Below are 25631 nucleotides of genomic sequence, written 5' to 3'. Positions count from 1 at the left end.
TCAGCCTCCTGAGTAGCTAGGATTACAGACGTGAGCTACCGGTGCTGGCTTGGAAAGATTTCTTGAGTGGCTGAAATGGCAGGGGTGATCTGCTGGTGCCCAACTTGAGACGCACTAAACAATTTTTTTTTTTTTTTTTTTGGTCAGTCATGGGGCTTGAACTCTGGGCTTGGGCATTGTCCCTCAGCTCTTCAGCTCAAGGCGGGTGCTCTGCCACTTGAGCCACAGTGCCACTTCTGGTTTTCTCATGGCTTATTGGAGATAAGAGTCTCACAGACTTTTCTGCCCGGGCTGCCTTTGAACCGTGATCCTCAGATCTCAGCCTCCTGAATAGCTAGGATTACAGGCATGAGCCACCAGTGCCTTGCTAAACAGTTTTTAAGATGTAAAGTGAGTCTTAAGAATGTAGCTCAGTGAGTGTGTTTGCCTGGCATGTACAAGTTCCTGAGTTTAAATACTGGTACTGTTCATCTCTACTCCCCAAAGAAAGATGGAATACCATCAAATGCTTTTCAGAAGAATTATAAAAGGGTTAATATTGATCCTGATGCCTTGTACTTGAACCCTGATTAGTTGAATGGCAATCCCTTTGTATAGCTACTTAAAGATTTTATTTTTAAAGAGGAAAAGCTTTTCTGGTAATAATAGAAAGCTTAGTTTTCAGGGCTGAAGCAGGAGTCAAGTAGAGTGCTTGCCTAGAATTCTCAAGTCCTTAGTTCAATCTTCAGTACTAGCGGGGAGGGGAAACCTAGTTTTTGTTTTTAATATCAGTAAATTTGTGAGTTCATATTCTACAGCTGTAAATTTCATTTTTTTATGGTTTGAGTTGTAAAAGTATGTGCACAGAGGTTAATTTTAGTTTTGTATTAAAGGCTTTTGCAAGTCCTCTGCATTCTTTCTCCTTTCTTAAGAAGATGAACTTTTTTGAAGTTGCTGTAATACAATACTGAGGTAGAAAATAAATTTAGTTCTGGCACGGGATACATTGTAGTGTAATGAAAAATGACGTTAAATTTCCTAAAAGCAAATGAATAAAATATGTAGAGTCATAGATTAGAGAATAATTCTTTGTATTTTTGGAGCTCAAGTAACTTTATGTAGTTTGGTATGGATAGATCATAGTAGCTTGGTGTTTCCTGATGAGAACGAGGCCTAAAAAGTGGGATAGGGTAATAGAATAGAATTACAAATTATTGCCAATAAATTATTTCTTTTTCCTTGAAACAGTGGAGATACATTAAGAACGAAATGAATTTGGACATGTCTTTGAACAGCTCAGACTATAAATAATATGAGGTCCTCCCTCACTAGGAAATTAGAAACATCAAGGATGTAAGGATACATGGTTATGTACATGATGTTAGTGATGCCTAGGCTAAAAAACTTTGTATCCTGTTGAAAAGTAAAATAAAGAAGTTACAAGAGTTAGCCACCAAGCATATTAATTTTTTGAGATGAAAGATTTCAAGACTTTTCTACAACCTTAAAAAAATCCTAAACCTTAGGATAAATCTTGAGATTTTTTTAAAAAGTAATTTTTAAAAATAGAAGTATTTTGAAATAACTTTAAAAAACCCTAATGAAGTAAGTCTTGTTAAATAATTAAGATGTAGCTAAATAAAAATGCCATATACACTTAAACTATGTATAGGATGATAAAGAAAGATCTGTAGATAGGTTATGAAGTTTAAGAACAAGGAACATGGTATAAGCATTTTCTACATAGGCATTTATATGTATACTTTTGGCCACTCTAGATAATATGAACAGTCCATATTAATCTTGAAGGCTAAGATGGAGATAACCTTTTTATCTTTATCTTCCTGTACTATATGACATTAGCTATATGTATAAAATACATATACATTACAAAAATGATGTTTAAATTTGAAGTGCCTGCTTAGAGACATTGCAGCAGGTTGAAGCTAAAGAGGGAACTTGTAGAGTACATACAGAATACAAAGTGCAAGAATACATCTAAAGAATGTCTTTTTATAAATAGTTGACTTTTATGCGTGTGTTTTCATAGTAAATTATTATTGAAGGTGTAATTTAGAGCTTTAAGTAGAAATCATTTTACATTTGTTATAAGTAAATGTTTTCTGTTAACCACTGATGAAGAGTGAGTAGCACTGTACTCCCATAAAAAGTGGATAAATGAAAGAAATCATAACTTTTGTTTTTTCCAATATGCAGTTTTAGATAGTGATGGTTATCTAGTATAGCTAGTACAGAGTAATAAAATTCATTCCTGCCAGGAACTGGTGGCTCACACCTATAATCTTAGCTACTTGAGAGGCTGAGATCTGAGGACTGTAGTTCAAAGCCAGCCTGAGCAGCAAAGTCCCTGAGACTCTTAACTAATTAGCTACCAAAAAATTGGAAGTGGTGCTATAGCGCAAAGTGATAGAGCACTGGCCTTGAGCATAAGAGCTCAGGGATAGTTCTGAGGTCCTTGAGTTGAAGCCCCAAGACTTGACCAAAAAAAGTCAAGACTTTTTGGCCAGATTGGCTTTCAAGCCATGATCTCAGATTACAAATTTCAAACGTAAGCCACTAGGTTTTTTTTTTGTCTCTGGTTATCTTAATTATAAAATTAGCTGAACTCCTGTGTTATATTAGATATCCCTGATTTTTATTGTATGTATGTAGTTATATGATCTCTAAAAGGCAGTTTGAATGCCTTCATTTCATAGAAAGAAACCTATGATGCAATTAACTTTTTTGATTTGACTTTAAACCTTTTAAATAAGACTTTTAGATTGCTTTTTTTTATTTTACTGTAATAAGGCAATATTTTGATAGCTAGTTCAACTCAGTTCAAGGATTAATTCTAAGTCTGAGAGATGCTACTAGAAAAAGTACAACTTAGAGAAAAGGAAAGGATTTTGATAATTAAGTTCATTTATTCTTAATCTTTCCTTCTGTAGTTTATTTCCATCTATAATTGTCAATCCTAAAATATCAGAACTTGTCTGGAAGATTTTTTGAAAATAAAGACAAATGAAAGAATGTGCTACCTTAAGCATGTTTTATGCAAGTGCATATCAAGATAGTATGGTTATTGTCATAGAAAAAGGAAGGAAATACAGTTAATATAAAGGTAGTTTAAATTTACTTTGGGCTTTGCAATGCTTTGTGGCTGTACCTGTTCTTCCTCCATTTTGTCTGTATTTAGCTTTAAAATTATTTCTGTAGTTAAGAATTGGTGATATGAAAGTTTCTTTTAAGAAAGGAAAAATGTGTTTCTTTTCATAAAAGTATATATGTACTATATAATTAAATAGACAAAATATTGATTTGAGTTTTTAATCTGGCACTCAAAAAATCACAATTTTCCTACTTTTACCAGCTTTTAATATAGAAGAATGTATAATGTAAATTACTTTCATCATTAAATTTATTGTGACTTGATATTATTGACTATTTAAATCTTTGCATATTCTAATGTTTGTGAGAATGATTCAATAAAATAACAAAAAGTGTCTTAGGTGATGCATTTGGTTTACTCCTTTTTATTTAATAATGCCCTGTGCAGTAGGATTGGTCCTTCTAAGAATATACTGCACACTAGTTCAGCAACTGCCTTTAGCAGCGTGGCAGCTTTTATACTTCTGCCAGAGGATAACTTAATGTGGAAAATAGCATCATTTTTGGTTGCTTTTTGGAGTCATTACAGATTGTAATGTCTTTCAGCTGGGATGAGAGGATTTCTTTATATTTTCCCCCTATGAATGTTCAAGATGATTAAAAATGTCTTTCTGTCTAAACTTTGCTACTCTATGACTTCACAGACCACTACCTAATACCACTCAAAGTCAGGAAGACTACTTTGTATTTCCTATCTTAGGAATTTATCTGACTTCCTAAAAGTAGATTAAGGCAGATAAAATATTATTTTGAGAAAATTTGCCTTGATTATCCAGTTGTTTTCAGCTTGCAGTTATTTAGGATAAAATGTGATTTTGGTACAGAGCTACTGTTTAGAAATATTCAATGGTTTATATAAAAGAACTAATATAATGATCAGTTATAGTGTATTATCACTATCTTTCCATAGAAGAATGTGTCTATAGAGTTGGGGTTTTAAATTTGAGAATAAGTCTAGGGATATTTGGAATAATGATAAATATATTTCAGTATTTGATAGCATGCATAGAAAATACTAGGTGTTTTGTTTTTATGATCTATCTCACCCTGTTTATAGAGGACAATACTGCCAAAGTTAGCCTTAGAGAATAGCTTAGTGAGCTATGATAACCCTGTCATTCAAAAAATTTTCAGTCTGGCTAATACTTTTGTGCCAGTTTGGGACATGAACTTAAGTTCAGGGCATTGTTGCTAAGTTTTTTTGTATTCAAGACTTATATTCACCCACTTGAGCCACAGTTCTACTTCCAGCTTTTTGGTGGTTAATTGGGGATAGGAGTCTCAGACTTTCTAGCATGGCCTGGCTTCAAACCACAGTCTTCAGATCTCAGCCTCTTAACGTAACTAGGACTAGAAGCATAAGGTAACCTGGCTGGCTAACACTTTTATTATTTTCAAATTCTTACATACGTTTTGTCTAAATAATCAAGCAGATAAACAATGACAATCCTTTCCTCCTTTCTCATTTTTTTCCCCCACTCTTTCTTGTTAGTTTATTATTTTCTGTTTATTTTAGCCAGTACCAGGATTTGAGCTCAGGTCCTTCCACTTACCCTGTTTCTAGGCTGATACTCTACCACTTGAATCTGGAATTTTGCTGGTTATTTCAGTCTTCTCTTCTCCAATGGAAAACCTCTGAATTTAATTGCAATCTTCTGGATCTCAGCCTTCTGAGTAGCTTATATGTATGAGCCACCTGTGTCCAACTTTTTCTTGTTTCTTGTTTTTTGAGGCAGTCCTGCTGAGCCTCCCAAGTGTTGGGATTAAAAGTGTGCACCAGCACTCTGACTTAGTGCTAATGTATAAAAAGGATTTATTTCAAAATCTGAGATAATGAATTTTAGAATTATTAATGCAAAACTATTTCATTGTGAGTGTGTGTGTGTATGTGTACCACTTAGGGATTAAGTCTAAGGCTTTCTGCATGGTAGGTAACCACTGTATCACTGAACAACACTCTCATCCCCAAAATATTTCAGTCTTGTGTTGTTTTTACATTTTATTGATTAGGTAATATGTGTTGATTACTTATCATGTGCTAGGCATTCTTTGAGCACTTAAATAATTTAGCGGATGAAGACAACATCCCAGACCTTTGAATTTTTTATTCTAATGAGAAGGCAATAAATTATATAATGTGTTAGAAGATAAGTGCTAAGAGGGGGAAAATAGAGCAGGATAAAGGAGGATTGGTGCTTAGGGAGGGGGGCATATTGCAACTTTAAGCAAGGTAATCATAATGAGGTCTCAGAGAAGATAATGTTGAAACAAGACTTGAAGGAAACAAAAGAATGGCCTAATTTCAGATACTTGGTAGAAAATTATCTCAGACAAAAGGATTGTGTCTTCCTTTTGAGGAACATGCAGAAAGTATTTGAAGACATTATCAATGAGAGGGCTAGCATAGGAGAAGAGGAACTAGATCATGGAAAGCTTGGGAGTATTAGAAATACTTTTTACTTGGAATGAAATAACCATTGCAGGATGTTGACGTTCTGACTGGAAGCCTAACTGCCACACGTAAAAAAGCTTGGGAACCTCAGCTTTGTAAGTCTGAGAGAACAGGAATTTGGTGTCTTATACAAACCAGAAACTTAGTTTTCAGGAATATAAAGCATGAGCACCCTGGTCTTCAGCAACACAAAAGTCCTAATACTTTCCAGGGTTTTATGTACTGTGGTACACACCAGCCTGCTGCTTATGACTTCCTTCCCTTTTTTAGGCGAAGTTTTTGGCTATCTTTGGTCTGCCAATTCCTAGTAGTTTATCTTTCCAATTTCTTGGTTGTTTCTTCTTTTCTTCCCTTGTTTTATTATTATTATTATTATTAATAATATAATAATAGAGAGAAACATTTTTCAATCATGTTGAACTAGAAGAAGAATTAAGGTCAAAATTGATCTTCCAGTGTGATTAGAAAAAAAATGAGGCACTTGCACTGATACTGAATTTGTGTCTTATTAGTATTAATAATAATACTTCCATGAAATACAAATCAGGCCCCTACATAATTTAAATTTGAAATATAGCCGGTCAATAAAGGATAAAATACCTTCTGTTCCATTAAAGCCCACATTTTGAGAGTTACTATCTTGGGATGGTTTAATTCCTTTCATGACTAGATTAGGACAAGTTAATGTACTTGAGGACTTGGACAGAGTGAGTTACTGAAATAAGAGCATATGAATAAGAGACCTGGATTTTAGTTTTGGGTCTCTGTTGCTGAGATCTCACTAATACATAGGAACTTTTTATACTTAGTTTCACTTGTAAAATGTGAGATTACAAATTACATAATCTGAATAATGTAAAATTTCATGATATATGAGTTGGAAATTGCTTATACTTTTCTGGATAATAAATATTAACTTTCTAATTTTATTTTTTGTGCAGGTTAATGGTGCAGTGTAAGAAACCTTTAAAAGTTTCTGATGAACTAGTGCAGCAATATCAAATTAAAAATCAGTATCTTTCAGCAATAGTACCTGATGCAGAACAAGAACCTAAAATTGATCCATATGCATTCGTTGAAGGAGATGAGGAATTCCTTTTTCCTGATAAAAAAGATAGACAAAACAGTGACAGAGAAGCTGGAAAGAAACACAAGGTAAGAAAAAGCACAGTATATCAAAGATGACTCAAGATTTTCTAGCAGTACATACAGTATCAGAACATCACATCTATTATTTTGTTTTAGAATAGAAAGTTTGAACTGAGGATCTTGAGCTTGCTAGGCATATGGCTTGAGTCATACCTGCAACCTTAAAATCTTAAATCATTTAAGTGTGTGTTTTAATAAGTAGGTATACTTTGTGGTTGGTCTATGATAATAAAAGAAGTTTTTATTTAATATTTCTAGATTGGATAAAAAGTGCATTAACTTATATGCAAGTTGAATTGGGACATTTAGGTAGATTTTGACATTGAGTTTAAAAAACACACAAAACTAACACTGAGTTTAAAAATAATTTTATAGCCAGCCACTGGTGGCTCACACCTGTAATCCTAGCTACTAAGGAGGCTGAGATCTGAGGCTCATGGTTCAAAGCCAGCCGAGGCAGTAAAGTCTGTCAGACTCTTATCTCCAATTAACCACCAGAAAACCGGAAGTGGTGCTATGGCTCAAGTGGTGAAGCACTTGCCTTGAGCTGAAGAGCTGAGGGTCAGTGCCCAGACCCACAGTTCAAGCCCCATGACCGACAAAAAAAAAAAAAAAAAAAGAGGGGCTGGGAAGGTGGCTTAATGGTAGAGTGCTTGCCTTGCGTGCATGAGGCCCTGGGTTCAATTCCTCAGCACCATATAAACAGAAAAAGCAGGAAGTATGTTGTGGCTCAAGTGGTAGAGCGCTAGCCTTGAGCTGAAGAGCTGAGGGACAGCGCCCAGGCCCACAGTTCAGGCCCCACGACCGACCAAAAAAAAAAGAATAATTTTATAGCTGGGGGCCAGTGACTTGTGCCTGTAGTTAGGAGACTGATGTGAGGGTTGCAGTTCAAAGCCAGTCCTGACAGGAAAGTTTGCGAGACCTACATCTCCAATTGACCACTAAAAGATATGAAGTGGATCTATGGCTCAACTGGTAGAGTGCTAACTTTGAAAAAGAACAAAAATCTGGGACAGGCCCTGAATTTAAGCCTCAGGACTGGCCCAAAACAAAATAATAACAACAAAACAAAAATATTCAAAATTTTAGATATGAAGTACTTGAGAATATATCAAGCATCTGATAAATCCACTAGGTAAGAGTTTTTTCTTAAGTATGAAATATGAAAATTGCAAGCTATAAAATTATTGAGAGACTCAGTAATGTTTTATACAAAAACAAAACTTGTAAAGTTTTTAGCTTTATTATGTGCCAGGTACATATTTTTTCATTTTGTAAATATAAAACCACAGTATCAGAGAAGACTGCAGCTATAATTAAAGGGATACAGACTTTGTAATTTTATAGATGTTGATTTGAATGCCAGATCTAGATTCCTGGGGAAGATTGGTTAGAGTGGAGATTTGTTTGTTTTCTATTATTAAAAAAAAATATTATCTGCCAGGTGCTGATGGCTCACAAGACCTGCAATCCTAACTACTTACGAGGCTGAGATCTAGAGGATCCAAGTTTGAGACCAGCCTAAGCTGAAAAATTTGCTAGACTCCATTTCCAAGATAACTAGCTAAAAGCAAGGCTGGAGACATGGCTCATGTGGTTGAGTGCCTGACTAGCATGTTCAAGGCCCTGGGTTCAAAAAAACAAAACTAAAATCATACCAACTATACAAATGAGTGATTATGTATATTGAACATTTAATAGGAGAATGCTTGACATGTATCTTCTCAAAAAATGGTAGATTTGATTCTAGTCATTTATCCATTTTAGTCTAATATGTAATACTGTTTGCAGGCAGAAGATGGGACACCTAGTGTTACAGTGTTATCACATGAAGAAGATGCTATGTCATTATTTAGTCCCTCTATTAAACAAGGTAAAACTCTTTTATTTCCTAATGAAAATTCCTACATTCTAGGATTTTTGAATAAGCCTATCTGGTTTTGCTGAACTCTTTATTATTTTATGCATAATTCATGTTTCATATGATGCATTTGTTGTTTATCTTTCCTTGGGAGAAACAAGCTCAGGTGATGGCAATTACATTTTAAATTGTTGGGAATTTTTTTTCTGTTTTGCATAATGAAAATAGAATCTCACTTGTGAAATGAGTAGGCTAGAAAATATCATCGCCATCCACAGTCAGTGATGGTGTCTTAGGTTTGTTTTATGTTTTCTTTTGTTTTGGTTGCTTTTTTTCTTTGAGTCAGGATCACACAGTAATACCCAGTGTAGTCTTGAACTGCAGAGCTCAAGCGATTACTACACCTCAGTATTCAGATTGGTAGGATTACAGGTGTGTCCCACCACACTCCGCCCTTTAGGACATCTCCCCCACCCCCCACCCCCATTTTTTTCTTGGGGTTGGACTCAGGGCCTTATGCTTGCTAGACAGGTGCTCTGCTGTTTGAGCCGTGACTCCATACCTTTTTGCTTTTGTTCTTTTTTAAGTAATGTTATCAGCTGCATTCAAATGCCCTGCCCAACCTGGACTCGGATTTTCCTATGTACATTTCTTTCATTGCTGGAATGACAGGCACATACCACTGTGCCTAGCTTTTATATTGGTTGAAATGATTTCTCACACACTTTGTGCATGGTCTTGAACCACAGTCTTCCCCATCCTGAATAGCTAAAATTATAGGTATAAACCACTATGACGGGTATAACTCAATTTTTAAGTTAACTACCTGAAAGTTTTTGTCTTTTTATTCTCACACAGAAACTATTTCTAAGGTCATTAATTCAATGGATATTTATGGAATATTTGTTTATATTTGTCATTTACAATTTGTGATATGTATAGATTATTGAATATATAAATCAAGCTATTTATTGCACATTACCGCACAAAGGTACATTTTTTGTGTAATGAGAGCAGTTAAGTATACTTTCTTAGCAGTTGGTAAGTATAAAATATTAACTTTAGGGCTGGGAAGGTGGCTCAGTTGTAGAGCACTTGCCTTGCATGCTCGAGGCCCTGGGTTCGATTCTTTAGCACCACATAAGAAAAAAGCCGGAAGTGGCACTGTGGCTCAAGTGGTAGAGCGCTAGCCTTGAGCTGAAGAGTTGAGGGACAGCGCCCAGGCCCAGAGTTCAGGCCCCATGACCGGACCCCCCCAATATATATATATATATATTAACTTGTGGTAATGTACAGCAAAGTTTTGCACTTTGATAAGTGTGAAGGAATTTTTTTTTTTTACTAATGTTTGAACTTTGTCTTGAACTTGTTCCAGTTACATGTTCAATTGGTGTTCTACCACTTGAGCTGTACACCTCTTGTCCAGCTTTTTGCTGGTTTATTGAGAGGTGGGATTTCTACAAGTTTTCTGCCAGGCTGGCCTGAGACACTCTATCCTCTGGATTTTAGCCTCTTGAATGGCTAGGATTACATGCATGAGTCACTGGTGCTAGCTTTGGTTTGTCTTTTTTGAGACAAAGTTTTAATATCTTGATTACATAAAAAGTGTCAGTTTCAGGGCAGGGAAGGTGGCTCAGTGATAGAGTACTTGCCTCCCATGCATAAGGCCCTGAGTTTGATTCCTCAGCACCACATAAACAGAAAAAGCCGGAAGTGGCACTGTAGCTCAGGTGGTAGAGCGCTAGCCTTGAGCTGAAGAGCTGAGGGACAGCACCCAGGCTCAGAGTTCAAGCCCCACAACCAACCCCCCAAAAATTATCAGTTTCTGGGTAACCAAAAATAAGAATAAGAAAAAAGTGTATATGAAAAAAGGAACAGATAGTCTTTAATCAAGTGAATTTAGTTATTGATGGTTTTAAGTTGCTTCTTAAGTTAATAATTTGGATTCTTTGCCAAAACCATATGTAATTCTTATCAAAATTCTAGTGATTTTTTTCATATAAATAGGAAAAATTGTAAAATTCTAGTTGAACCAAAAAGAACCTGAATAGCCAAAACAATCTTGAGCAAAAAGAACAAATTTGAAAATTGGCATTGTGGTGCCACTTACAATCCTAGTATTCTGAAGGTTGAGGCAGGAAGATAGAGTGTTTCAGGCCAGCCTAAGCAACATAGCAATATTTCATCTCAAAACAAAACAGAACAAAAGAACAAAGTCAGTGCTACTGCATCATTTGATTTGAAAGTGTACTACAAACCATCAGTAATTTAAACAGCATTATGTACTACAGAAAAAGAGCTGCATATAGTAGTGGAACAATGCAGTTCCAAAATAAATTACATATTCTTTTAAAAATTAACATGTAACAATTGTACATACCTTGTATAGGTTAAAGTATATTTCAACATATGTATATCACAGGTACCAATCAAATCAGGTAATTATTTTTACTGATTTAAATTGTGTTTAGAGTCTTTAAGCTCCCCTTTTCTAATTCCTAATGAGACACAAAATAATTTTATGATCTCAATCTCTCCATTGTGGACACTAATTTTTCTAAATCTGTTTTGGTTCCTTTAGTCCTCTTTTTATCCTCTTTCCCACAACAGTTTTCATTGTTCAGTAATTACATATGCAAATAGTAATACTAGAAAGAGAACACAGTGTAAGATCTACCCTGTTAAAGTATACTTTTGCATCTAGTTCTATATTGCTATACGTAGGCATTATGTTGTATAGTAGGTATCTAGATTTATTCACGTTTTGTAACTTTAAATCAGTCGAATAATTCCAATTTATAATATCTTTACTAAGATAAATTTACATAGCATAAAACATTTAAAAATTATAAATATAAAGTATGTGGTGGACATGGTATCACATATCTGTAATCCCACTACTCTGGAGGCAGAGGCAGAATAACCACAAGTTCCAAGAAGAAAGAAGGAAATTGAGAAAGAGAAGGAGGGATGAAAAGGAGCAGAGAAAGAAGTATGTGTTAATTCTGTTATAGCATTTGTATTTTTCTTTAGAGTACTTAGCCATATTATAAATTATATAGCCTTTGGAACTCCTGGTGAAAGTACTATCATTTTACTTGAAATCTGATTTCTAAGACAAAAAATTGTTTAGTTTCTTAATAAGAAATTACAGCTAGGCACTGGTGGCTTATGCCTGTAATCCTAACTACTGAGGAGGTTGAGATCTCAGGATTGTGGTTCAAAGCCAGCCTGGGCAGGAATGTCCCAGTGAGACTCTTACCTCCAGTTAATCACCAGAAAACCCGAAGTGATGCTGCGACTCGGAGTTATAGAGTGCTAGCCTTGAGCAAAAAGAGCTCAGGGACAGTGCCCAGGCCCTGAGTTCAAGCCCTACAACAGGCAAAAAAATAAAATAAAGTAAGAAATTACAAATAATTTCTTGTTGCATAGCTTTTCCTCAACCTTTTTAGCTTACATATCAAGTTAAGTAAATAATAAAGTATGTACTTGGTCAGTAGTTGAATACTATGATTACACAAGTGTGTGCCACTACTTTTAGCAATAGTTGAATTTTTAATTATATTTTTCTGATTGACATATGTAGATGCTCCTCGCCCTAATAGTCATGCTCGTCCTCCATCAACCAGTTTGATTTATGATTCAGACCTGGCTGTCTCTTATACTGACCTTGATAATCTCTTTAATTCTGATGAAGATGAACTGACAGTAAGTATCCTAATAAAGATTGAATTCATTTTCTTTTTTTTTTTTTTTTGTATATATTTTTTATTGTAAAAATAGTGTACAGAGGAGTTACAGTTACATGAGTAAGGTAATGAGTACATTTCCTATTGAGTGTTGTTACTTCCTCCTTTGTTTTTCCTCTACCATCCCTTCCCTCCCCTTCTCCCTAACTCCTCTCCCCTCCCCGAAGTTTAAAGTTCTTTTTCAACATAGTGTCTTGTACATTGAATTTATTTTCTTTGATTTTATATAAATTACTTTTTGGAAATAATTTTTACTTGAATACTTTAGTGCTTAACAATAGGAAATATATCATTAATTGGTTTATTTCAATTTATGTTTGAAGCATCTTCACATATTCTTCTGTATTTTTGATTTGGTTTTGTGAGTGTGTGTATGTTATTGGGAATTGAACTTAGGATCCTATACTTTTTTTTTAGGCAAATGCATGATATTTGAGTTACAACCCTAGCCCTTCCTATAAACTTTGAGGTGGTTTCTTTTCCCCCTTCTATATATCTTTGAAGGACACAATATTAAGTTTAATTTGAGCTCTGCCACATAATCTTTTCCAGTAGTCCTTAGGAATCAGAATAATTTACCAGTTCTCTGATCTGTTAGTTTGAAAAGTGACTCTAAAATTGATTCAGCTAGAGAATATACTAAGTAATTAGCATTAAGATTATATGTCATGTAAGTTTACTAAGAAATATCAGTTTTCAGGTTGGGAATGTGGTTTAGTGGTAGAATGTTTGCCTATCATGTATACAGCCCTGGATTCGATTCCTCCATACCACATAAACAGAAAAGGCCAAAGGTGGCGCCCTGGCTCAAGTGGAAGAGTGATAGCCTTGAGCAAAAAGAAGCTTAGGGACAGTGCCCAGGCCCCAAGTTTAAGCCACAGGACTGGCAAAACTAAAAGAGGGGGTGTGGGGGCCACATAACTATTCATGATACTTTTAAGTTGCTTTTGAATGAGTACTACTTTGAGCTCACATTGGATTTCAGGTAAATATGTGCTTTTTTTAAATAGCCTGGATCTAAAAAATCGGCGAATGGATCTGATGATAAAGCCAACTGCAAAGAATCAAAGACAGGAAATCTGGATCCCTTATCTTGCATAAGTAAGCTTCCCATACCTGTGTTTTAGATAAATTTGCAAACTTAATTCTCAACAAAGCTCCTTACTCCTTTTGTTTTAAACACAGATTCACCTCTTTGTAGTCTTATATTAAAATGTGTGTTTTATTAAATATAGGCACTGCAGATCTTCATAAGATGTATCCTACACCACCATCATTGGAACAACATATTTTGGGATTTTCCCCAATGAATATGAATAATAAAGAATATGGTAGTATGGATACAACACCTGGAGGAACTGTTCTAGAAGGAAGTAGTTCTAGTATAGGAGCACAGTTCAAAATTGAGGTTGATGAGGGATTTTGTAGCCCAAAACCTTCTGAAATTAAAGTAAGTGTTTTATTTTTCTCAAAAAAATAACATTTCCTATATTTCTTATAGAATTAGTATGTTTCTATATTGAGAATTCCAAAATAGTTGATTCTAGCTTTGTAGCTAATCAATTTGAGGACTGAATTGTGACACTAAGAATGTACTTAAGAGTAGAATAGAATATTGTTTAAATTTCTTCTGTTTAAAGAATAGGAATAAGGACAGAGTCAGTTTGTTTTTTGTTTGTTGGTTTTTTTTTTGTATTATTTTGTCTCTAGAAGATTAGATATTGAAAGTCTACTCTCTTTGTATTACAGGATTTTTCTTATGTCTATAAGCCTGAAAATTGTCAAGTACTAGTGGGATGTTCCATGTTTGCACCTCTAAAAACTCTGCCAAGCCAATGTCTGCCCCCTATCAAATTGCCTGAAGAGTGTATTTATCGCCAGAGTTGGACTGTTGGAAAACTAGATTTGCTTCCTTCAGGGCCTTCAATGCCATTCATCAAAGAGGGGTATGTTATTAATGTAAACATTTATATAGGTTTTAACCTTTTTCATAGAATACCTAGTATACGGAAAAAGTGTTGATTTTTGAAAATTCAAAAAATGGTTATAATGGTATTAGATATAGTTAAACTATTAGAAAATTTGAGCCCATTAATGCTCTGATTATTTGACTTTACACTCACCTTTTCTTTTGGTCTATAGAATATTTATAGGTGAATTTGATGTCCTAAAATTGTCATCATCTTAAATTTTTGTTACTTTTTACACATGAATATCTCAAATTGGATTTTCTTTAAAATCAGTGATATCTTAGACTCAGTGAAATATATGTATTTCTCATATAGAAGTTATAGATAGTAATTGTGGTTGTTAAGGTATGGACAAGGGTCTGCAGGCTTTATTGATAAGTTTAGACTTAGTTGATCTTAGTCTACAACAATGAGAGTAGTTATTGTTAAAGAGAAGTAAATCTTAAGTATACTTGTCATTTTTGCATTGTCTATATTGTAGTTTTTAATGTTCTTGAAAAGCATTTGGGACTTTTTTTTTTTCTTCCCCAGTCCTGGGGCTTGAATTCAGTGCCTGGGTACTGTCCCTGAGCTGCTTTTGCTCAAGGCTAGCACTCTACCACTTGAGCCACAGTGTCACTTCCAGCCTTTTCTATTTATATAGTACTGAGGAATCAAACCCAGGGCTTCATGTATGTAGGGGAAGCACGCTACCATAAACCACATCTCCATCCCTGGGACATTTTTATAGTACTGGCTTGTTTCTTTATGTATGTATCTGATTTTTTCTTTTCTATTGACAGTAGTGATGGGAATAATATGGATCAAGAATATGGCCCTGCTTATACACCTCAAACCCATACATCTTTTGGGATGCCCCCTAGCAGCGCACCACCTAGTAACAGTGGAGCAGGAATTCTTCCTTCTCCATCCACTCCTAGGTTTCCAACTCCAAGGACTCCAAGGACACCTCGGACTCCTCGTGGAACTGGTGGACCTGCAAGTGCTCAAGGTTCAGTCAAATATGAAAATTCAGACTTATACTCACCAGCCTCCACCCCATCTACGTGCAGACCCCTTAATTCTGTTGAACCTGCAACTGTCCCTTCTGTCCCTGAAGCACACAGTCTTTATGTAAACCTCATCCTTTCAGAGTCAGTTATGAATTTGTTTAAAGACTGTAACTTTGATAGTTGCTGTATCTGTGTCTGCAACATGAATATCAAGGGTGCCGATGTTGGAGTTTACATTCCAGATCCAACACAGGAAGCACAGTATAGGTGTACCTGTGGCTTCAGTGCAGTCATGAACAGGAAATTTGGAAACAATTCAGGATTATTTCTTGAAGATGAACTAGATATCATAGGACGCAACACAGACTGTGGTAAAGAAGCAGAAAAACGTTTCGAAGCTCTCAGGGCTACCTCTACTGAACACGGAGGTCTAAAAGAATCTGAAAAATTGCCTGATGAGTTAATATTATTACTGCAGGATCAGTGCACTAATTTATTTTCACCCTTCGGAGTAACAGACCAAGATCCTTTTCCCAAAATTGGTGTAATTAGCAATTGGGTACGTGTAGAAGAGCGCGACTGTTGCAATGACTGCTATCTTGCATTAGAACATGGGCGTCAGTTCATGGATAACATGTCAGGAGGAAAAGTTGATGAAGCACTTGTAAAAAGTTCATGCCTACATCCTTGGTCCAAACGAAATGGTAAATATATTAATGATTGTTTTGTTGTTAGTTGGTTATTTTCCCTTAATTGTATGAATTGCTTTCTTAGGGAAATTTCAAAGGCAATCTCCCCTGCAGTTTGTTAGAAACATTTGACCTTAAAACTCTTGTGATTTTAATTTTCATTAATTTTTATAAATACTGAGGTTTGAACTTAAGGGGTGGGCTTGATTGGTTAGCAGGCTCTCTACCACTTGAACCACATTCCCAGCACAATGATGACAACTTTTTTAAATTTTATTTTTATTATATTTAAATGTTATACAAAGGAATTTATGAGTACAATGCCTCTAAGTAAGTGTTAACCCAGTGTTTTATTCTCCCCTATCAATTCCAACCTCTTTGATTCCCCTCAAGTTACTTAGCTCTACAAAGATGACTTTTTTATTTTATTTTTGCCAGTCCTGGGGCTTGAACTCAGGGCCTGGGCACTGTCCTTGAGCTTCTTTGGCTCAAGACTAGCACTCTATACCACTTGAGCCACAGCTCCACTTCCAGCTTTTTCCACTTATATGGTACTGAGGAATTGAACCCAGGGCTTCATACATGTTTGGCAAGCATGGACATTGGATTGTTTCTATTTCTTGGCTATTATAAATGATGCTATTAATATTTGGGTAAAAGTTTCATATAACTATGTATTTTAATTGCTCTTACATAGATTACTTGGGTTATAAAATTCTGTTTAATATTTCAGGGACTGACAGACTTTTCCAAAGGTCTTGCTCTTACATTCTAACCAGTAATGTTTGAGAAACCTATGTGTTCTGAACCCATATCAACTCATACCACTGAATCCTTTTTTTTCCCCCCCCTTTTGTCATGGGGCTTGAACTTAGGGCCTGAACATTGTCTTTGAGCTTTTTTGCTTAAGGCTAGTGCTCTACAACTTGAGCCACACCTCTACTTCTGTTTTTTTGGTAGTTATTTATAGATAGGTGTCTCATGGATTTACCTGCCTGGGCTGGATTTGAACCAGAATCTCAGATCTCAGCTTCCTGAATAGCGAGGACTACAAATCTGAGACACCAGTGCCCAAATAGTCCATCTTTTTTATTACAGTAATGATAGTGGATATGAAGGGGTATCTTATTCTGGTTTAGTTTTGTATTTCCTTAATGAAAAATGATGGTGTATATCTTTTTATATATTTAATGCCCATTTTTTATATCTGTTTCAGAGAAATACATTTTTAGATCCTTTGCCTTTTTTTTTATTTTATTTGTTTTCTTTTGGGGGTAGTAATAGGGTAGAGTCTCAAATATAGAATTGTTTTATCTGAGCTTCCCAAGTATTGGGATTATAGATGTATACAACAACACTTGGCTTTGCCTGATTTTAAAGTTAGGGTGTTTGGGGGCTGGGAATGTGGCTTAGTGGTAGAGTGCGTGCCCAGCGTACATGAAGTCCTGGGTTGAATTCTTCAATACCACGTAAATGGAAAAAGCCAGAAGTGGCTCTATGGCTCAGGTGGTAGAGGGCTAGCCTTGAACAAAAGAAGCTCAGAGACAGTACCCAGGCCCTGATTTCAACTCTCAGGACTGGCACCAAAAAAATAAAAAGGTGTTTTGTTTTAGGTTATTTTGTCTTCTATTACTGAGTTATCACGGTTCTTTATATACTTTGGATCAGTGACCCTCACAACACATATAATCAGCAAGTATTTTACCTTTTTTTTCTTTTTCCTTTTTTGCTGGTTCTGGAGCTTAAACTTGGCATCTCTTGCTCTGACTTGGCTTCTTTGCTCAAGACTTTCACTCTACCATTCAAGCAATGTTCCATCCTTTTACTTTTCTTGTTGCATTCTTCGAAGCTTAATTTCTAATTTGATGAAGTCTTTTTTTCCTCAGCACGTTGTTTATGCAATTATACTTTTTTCATGTTAGTCTTCCTTCCATGATATTATTAGGTCCCTGATGACATAAGTAAGAATTTGTTTACATAATGTTCTCAGTAACAAGCATAATCCTTATAGTGGGTCCTCACTGAAATTTATTTTTAAAGAATGAGATTATTAAACTCTGGGCACTGATGGCTCATGCCTGTAATTCTAGGTACTGAGAAGGCTAAGATCTTGAGGCTGGTAGTTTGAGGCCATTCTGGACAGGAAAGTTCCCTAGATCCCATTTCCTAAAAAAACAAGATTGGAGTCATGATAAAAGTGATAAATCACCAAGTACCAGTTGGTTCATGCCTTCATTGTACTTTTTAGAAGGCTGAGACCTAATTATCAATGTTCGAGGTCAGCTTGTGCAGGAAAGTCAATGAAACTCTTTTTTTTTTTTTTTGGGGGTCCGGTTGTGGGGCCTGAACTCTGGGCCTGGGCGCTGTCCCTCAGCTCTTCAGCTCAAGGCTAGCACTCTACCACCTGAGCCACAGCGCCACTTCCGGCTTTTTTCTTTTTGCTTATGTGGTGCTGAGGAATCGAACCCAGGGCCTCATGCATGCAAGGCAAGTGCTCTACCACTGAGCCACCTTCCCAGCCCTCAATGAAACTCTTACCTCCAATTAACAGCTAAAAAGCCAGAAGTGGAGCTTGGAACAAAAAAACTCAGAGATAGCACCCAGGCCCCTGAGTTCAAGCCCCAGGACCAGCACAACTGAAAGAAAAAGTAGTAAAATAGCCAGTGAGTAAGCCCCAAACCCTGAGTTCAAGCCTCTATTACCTCCTCATACTCCTCCCCGCCCCCCCCCAAAAAAAAGAATCACACTTAATTAGAATCAAAATACAAATTCCTGTGCTTCATCAGGTAAAAATTTTTTAGAGTGAGGACAACAACATATATATTGGTTGGTTGGTTGGTTTTGTTTGGTCAGTCACGGGGCCTGAAAACTCTAGGCCTGGATGCTGCCCCTCAGCTCTTCGCCTCAAGGCTAGCGCTCTACCACTTGAGCCACAGCACCATTTTCGGTTTTTTCTGCTTATGTGGTGCTGAGGAATCAAAACCAGGGCCTCATGCATGCAAAGCACGCACTCTACCACTGAGCCACCTTCCCAGCCCCCATGTATATATTCTCAAAATGTTCTAATGTGAGTATAATAAATAGCTGTAGCCTGTTATAGCTTTTTGATATCATGTGAATTCTTACATAGAATAAATATTTATATGTGAATATATAAATATTTCTAATTGTATAAAGTATTTTCAGTTTTTAATCTTTCTATTTACCAATGCATTAGTTATTAAGCAATGTCAGATAGCTGTTATCACTTGTAATGGTTAGTGTTACATTACAATAACAAGCAAAATTGTTATTAACACACTGTATTTGGATTAAATTACTTGTTTCTGTATACTAATTTGGTAACAAAACTAGCAGGAAATTAAAACCAGCATTGATAAACTTTAGGCAGTGGTAATAATATTAACTGATTGACTGTAATAATGTGCACAGACTGATATGCTGCATCTGAACCATCTGGAAGTCATATGAATGATATCCATGTCATTTAGTGATATCTTTCAGCCATTTAATGTTACCAAGATCACCTTACAGACGTGTTTTGAGAATTGATCAAAAATGCATTTGATTATTAAGTTTATCAGTTACTATTCAGGTTTTATATTTCACAGTTGTCTGTGGGGGGGGGGCGGTTTGGAGATTGAATCCAATGCTTTGTGAATTCTAGGGAAGTACTCTGCCACTGATGAATATTTATTTCAGAAATATATTTCAGAATTATTACAGTGTTACTAAGTTTCTCATCTTGGCTAGTCTTATATAACCCTTTCCCCAGATAATTGGTAATTAAGGCACATGATTTGTAAACTATGTAAACAGGAGACAGAATTTTTTTTCTGCTAAAATACCTGTAGGTAGTCAAGTAACAGTGGCTCACACCTGTTATCCTAACTACCCAGGATGCTAAGACCTGGAGGATTGAACTTTGAAGCAGCCAGAGAGGAAATGTTTGTGAGATTTCCATCTCCATTTAACAACAAATACCCCACTGCAGGCATGGCTTAAACAGTAGAGTGCTAGCTTTGGAAAACAAAAAACAAAAACAAAACAAGAGAAATTTCAGGGCCCTAAGTTGAATCCCTTGTAACACACAAATTAAAAACAAACAAACCAAAACAAAAACATCCAATGGCTCATCCCTGCAATCCTAGCAACTCAAGAGGCTGAGATCTGAAGATCATGGTTTGAAGCCAGACTGGACAGGAAAGTCTGAGAGACTCTTATTTCCAATCAACTACTTAGAAAAGGCTGGAAGTGGTACTATGGCTCAGATGGTAGATTGTTAGCCTTGAGCACAAATAGGTTCAGGAATAGCGCCCAAGCCCTTAGTTCAAGCCCCAGAACTGGCAAAACAACAACAACAACAACAAAAAAAAAAAACCACCTAATAATAGACAATCAAAATAAGTGCAACAATAAGATTTGATTAATTTATAAATTGGTTAATTGACGATATCTTAAGGAAATACATTTTTATATTTTAATATGTCTTTTATACATTCTAATTATGTACTATACCATTGATTTTTTTTGTTTTTTGGTTCAGTCATGGGGCTTGAACTCAGGGCCTAGACACTGTCTTTGAGTTTTTCTGCTCAAGGCTTAGTGCTCTACCATTTGTGCTACAGCCCCACTTCCATCCAGCCTTTTCTGATACTTTCCTGCCTGGGCTGGCTTCAAAGTGCGATCATCAGATCTCAGTCTCCTGAGTACCTACAATTATAGGCATGAGCCACCGTTGCCCCGTTCAAAACTAAACTTTTGTTGTTGTTGTTGATTGGGGAGCTGAATTCATGGCCTGGACACTGTTCCTTAAGGCTAGCACTCTACCACTTTGAGGCACAGCACCACTTCGGGTTTTCTGGTGGTTTATTGAAGATAAGAGTCTCATGGACTTTCCTGCCCACACTGGTTTTGAACCATGATCCTCAGATCTCTACCTTCTAAGTAGCTAGGATTACAGGCATGAGCCATCACTGTCTGGCAAAAATAAACTTTTTTTTTTTTTTGGGTCCGGTTGTGTGGCCTGAACTCTGAGCCTGGGCACTGTCCCTCAGCTCTTTAGCTCAAGGCTAGCACTCTACCACTTGAGCCACAGCACTACTTCCGGATTTTTTCTTTTTGCTTATGTGGTGCTAAGGAATCGAACCCAGGGCCTCTGGCATGCAGGGAAGCGCTCTACCACTGAGCCACCTTCCCAGCCCTGGCAAAAATAAACTTATAGCCATATTTCCTAGCATAAAAATCTGTTAACAATAGAAACTATTTTTTTTTTTTTGGTCTTTTTAATGCTTGTAGATGTGAGTATGCAGTGTTCACAGGATATACTTCGAATGCTCCTCTCACTTCAGCCAGTTCTTCAGGATGCTATTCAGAAGAAAAGAACAGTAAGACCTTGGGGAGTCCAAGGTCCTCTTACCTGGCAACAATTTCACAAAATGGCTGGCCGAGGCTCTTACGGTAAGTGATTTATGGGTGATTTTATATCAGACATCACATCTATTCCCAACTAAAATATGCACATTAGCATTCCTTAAATATTTTCATGGCATATACTTAAGTTCACTGTTGTCTATTTCTTCCAATTCTGCCCTTTCAATATGTCCAACATTAAGTTTTCTTGGTTCTCTAATCTCCCTTCAGTAAGAACATCTTTACTTAGATCTGTTTTTACTTATTCAACTTTCCAGTGAAGGTTTTTATGAGAAGTAAAAGTTATAATTCTTGTGGTATCTATACACAATGGAATATTATGCAGCCATTAGAAATGATAAAATAATGGCATTTGCAGGGAAATTGATGGAGCTAGAAGAAATCATGTTGAGCGAGGTAAGCCAAGAGCAAAGAGACAAACGGTACATGGTCTCCCTGATAAGTGGATGTTAAATCCAAAATGTTAGGTGATATGACAAAATTAACAGGACTTAAGAAACAAAGAACTTCCACTCATCTGGTTGAACCACTACTAAATAATCCCATGCTGTTGATCACATGTATGGTGTATATGTGTACACCGTTATATGTTATAGACCATGATGGACAATTTGCTCCAGGAAAGTTAGAATGAGCTTGTGACTTTAAATGAGCATCATTATTCCACAATACTGTGAAATTTGGGAAATTATGTAATCACTTAATCACAAAAAAAAGTTATAATTCTGATATCTCTTTAAAATCCCAAACTACTTCAGTCACTTCAGGGGAGTTATGAAGGTAATTCTAGTGCTAAAATACCCCAAGATCTTCTTAATTAAAAAAAAAAATAGGGGACTGTGGAGCGGCTCTGTGGAGCGACTCAAGTTATAGGGAGGAAATATATATTGTGTATATTTAAAGATATATATATGCTCTACAGTGTCCAACTCCACCAGTCAAAGTACCTTCTTTCTAGTGCTGAATAGGTACTTGAAAATGAAAATGGTACAGACTGTGAGGATAGATTTCTGGGTGCTGCTGCAAATACTTGCTCCTCTGTGACTTTTATGATATTGGGCAAATTATTTAGCTTTGTATTCCTGCTTTCTTATCTATAATAATAGTATCTGCCTTCTATGGTTTTTGTGAGGATTAGATGAGTTAATATATGTATGAATTAATATTTGCAAAGAGCTTTGAGTACCTAATATACAGTATTATAGTTTGCTGTTATTAATTTTAAATTATACTTGTATAAGTGGAAGGGATTTATTTCTACCTTTGTAATTTTTGTTTGTGTCCTTTATCCATTTTTCTGTACAGCTGTTAGTCATTTTCTTTTGTATATTTTGGTAAGAACACTTAAGTGAGCATCTATACCCTTTTAGCTACTTTTTACGTAGTATTTTTTTACTCCAATACAGTAGAGTTTGTTGACTATTTTCTCAGATTTTTAAGTCCCTTTTTGGTGATAAAATGGAATGATCATTTGTCATATTTGTTGCTATTTTTTTTTTCAAATTTGGTGTTAATTATTCAACTTTGCTCACTAACTGTAATTTTTCATCCCCAAAAATTTATAGTCAGTTTTTATTTGTTATTTGTTTGTTTGTTTTCAGCCAGTGCTAGAGCTGGAACTTAGAGTCTTGTGCTTTCAATTGGCTTTTTCATTCAAGGCTAGTGTTTTAACACTGGAGCCACATCTCTGCTTCTGGTTTTTTGCTGGCTAATTGGAGAGTCTCTTGAATTTGTGTGCTTGGGCTAGCCCAGAACCTTGATCCTTGTGTCTCAGCCTTCCCAATTCAATCAGAATAATTTTTAGTTCATAGGTTCTATTTATGATTAGAAAGTCTTTCTCTAGTCCAAATTTATTTTTAAAAAGAAAAACCTTCTGTGTTTTCTTCCATTCAAATTAACTTTTCACTTCTAAATAAGTTTTGTAAAAATTGTTTAAGAATTTTCTAGAAAAACTTGCTTTCAATATTACACTTTAAGTATTTGTGTCTTTAGTAAAGTTTTTTCACTAATAACAATTTCTTCAACGTTCGACATGTTTTTGTTTTTAAATTTTGTTTTAATATATCTTTCTTAATTAGGAACTGATGAATCTCCGGAACCACTGCCTATCCCCACATTTTTGTTGGGTTATGATTATGATTTTCTGGTGCTTTCTCCATTTGCTCTCCCTCATTGGGAGAGACTTATGCTGGAACCTTATGGATCTCAAAGAGATATAGCTTATGTTGTACTATGTCCAGAGAATGAAGCTTTGTTAAATGGAGCCAAAAGCTTTTTTAGAGATCTTACGGCAATATATGAGGTAGGTGTTTTTTTAAAAGAAATGACATTTTAAAATGACTTTATAATTTATGTATGTATGAAATATATTGGAAGTTCAGATGGTTGAGACATGTGATAATGGTTTAGAGAATAGATTTTTAATTCTCTTACTAGCCAAGTACATTCTGCCAAGCTTGAGTCAGTCTCTTTGCTAGATGTTTATGCCATGGGTTATAGTGGAAAATACTATTGGGTGGGAGGTGGGGGGGTGCGGGGGGAGGAGGGAAGGGGAGAGGATAATGAAGGCAGTGTGTGTATGTGTATGTATCTCATTTATAAAATACCCTTTTCCGTGCTGGACATGCCTATAATCCTACCATGTGGTTAGCTGAAGCAGAAGGATCTTGAATTTGAGGCTAGCCTGAGCCATACTGTGAATATCAGGCCAAACTTAGCTATATATAGTGAGACATTGTCTTAAAAATAAAAGTAACCGGGCTGGGAAGGTGGCTCAGTGGTAGAGCGCTTGCCTTGCATGCATGAGGCCCTGGGTTCGATTCCTCAGCACCACATAAGCAAAATGAAAAAAGCTGGAAGTGGCGCTGTGGCTCAAGTGGTAGAGCGCTAGCCTTGAGCTGAAGAGCTGAGGGACAGCGCCCAGACCCAGAGTTCAGGCCCCACGACCGGACCCCAAAAAAAAAACAAAAACAAAAATAAAAGTAACCTTTAAAGCTAAGGTCTGGTAGTTCACACTTGTAATCCTAGTTAATGAAGAGGTTGAGATGTGAGGATCATAGTTTGAAGCCAGCCTAGGCAGTAAAGTCCATGAAGCTCTTATCTCCAGTTAACCACCAAACAGTTGGAAATGGAGCTGTGGCTCAAGTGGTAGAGGACCAGCCTTGAGTAGAAAAGCTTAGAGATAGTGCTCAGGCCCTGAGTTCAAGCCCTAGGATCAGTAATTTAACAAAAAAAGAAAAGGGAGCTGGAAAGGTGACTTAGTGGTAGAGTGCTTGCCTTGCATGCATGAGGCCCTGGTTTCAATTCCACAGCACCACATAAGCAGAAAAAGCCAGAAGTGGCGCTGTGGCTCAAGTGGTAGAGTACTTGACTTGAGGTGAAGAGCTGAGGGACAGCGCCCAGGCCCAGAGTTCAAGCCCCATGACCGACCAAAAAAAAAAAAAGAATTAACCAGATTATAATCCTAGCTACTTAGGAGGCTGATATCTTATGCTCACGGTTCAAAGCCAGTCCAGGCAGACAAATCTGAGAGACCCTTATTTCTAATTAACCGGCAAAAAGCTCCAAGTGTAGGCCTAGCTCAAGTGGTAGAGCACCAATTGTGAGGGGAAAAAAAAGCAAGAGACCACATTCAAGTTTCTCTTCTGGTGCCAAATGACTCAATGAATGAATAAACAAACCAGGTGTGGTAGTAAACATAGGTAATCTCAGCTACTCAGGAGATGGAGGCTAGAGAAATGTTAAGTTTGAGGCTAACATGGCCAGTGTTAGGCTTTTTTTTTTAAATAGTACTGGAGTTAGACTTAGGCCTGTCAGGTACTCTTCCACTTGAACGGTTCCTCACCCCCTTTTAAGTTATTTTGTGGCATAGGATCTCACATTTACTGCATAGACAGTCTCACTGTGATCTTCCTATTTACATTCCCTGCATAGCTAAGGAGGACATGTGTGAGCACCCTTGTATTGGTTGAGGTGAGGATCTTGGTAACTTTTTACCAGACTGACCTCAAACTTCAGTCTTCCTTATCATAGTATAGACACTAGCCACTGCATCCAGCTTATTAACGGCTTTGAGTCAGGCATAGTGGTTCAAAGCTATAATCCTAGCTGTTTGGAAGACTAGGATTTGTGGTTCAAGGTTAGCTCAAGCAAAAAATAAAAATGAAAAAATCAAGATTCCATCTCA

At 36.3% G+C, this 25631-nt stretch overlaps 1 protein-coding gene across 2 annotated transcripts in view; it reads left to right on the top strand.

The window, feature by feature from the left end:
* Med13 (mediator complex subunit 13) overlaps window positions 1-25631 on the top strand; it is a 100191-nt gene that overhangs the window by 47260 nt on the left and 27300 nt on the right. The window contains exons 10-18 of one of the 2 annotated variants that reach the window (XM_042693612.1): window positions 6544-6757; window positions 8543-8624; window positions 12199-12320; window positions 13372-13462; window positions 13597-13811; window positions 14111-14307; window positions 15117-16027; window positions 21311-21472; window positions 23524-23747. In XM_042693612.1, coding sequence (XP_042549546.1) covers window positions 6544-6757; window positions 8543-8624; window positions 12199-12320; window positions 13372-13462; window positions 13597-13811; window positions 14111-14307; window positions 15117-16027; window positions 21311-21472; window positions 23524-23747 — 2218 coding nt within the window. Of the gene's footprint in view, window positions 1-6543; window positions 6758-8542; window positions 8625-12198; window positions 12321-13371; window positions 13463-13596; window positions 13812-14110; window positions 14308-15113; window positions 16028-21310; window positions 21473-23523; window positions 23748-25631 lie in introns of both variants that reach the window. The other variant, XM_042693608.1, reaches the window with a different exon arrangement.

Source organism: Dipodomys spectabilis, unplaced genomic scaffold (genome assembly GCF_019054845.1).
Source record: "Dipodomys spectabilis isolate Male_0828 unplaced genomic scaffold, ASM1905484v1 ptg000004l, whole genome shotgun sequence".
Classification (NCBI taxonomy): domain Eukaryota; kingdom Metazoa; phylum Chordata; class Mammalia; order Rodentia; family Heteromyidae; genus Dipodomys; species Dipodomys spectabilis.
Note: the sequence above shows the minus strand (reverse complement) of the source record. Positions and strands in the feature narration are given on the sequence as shown.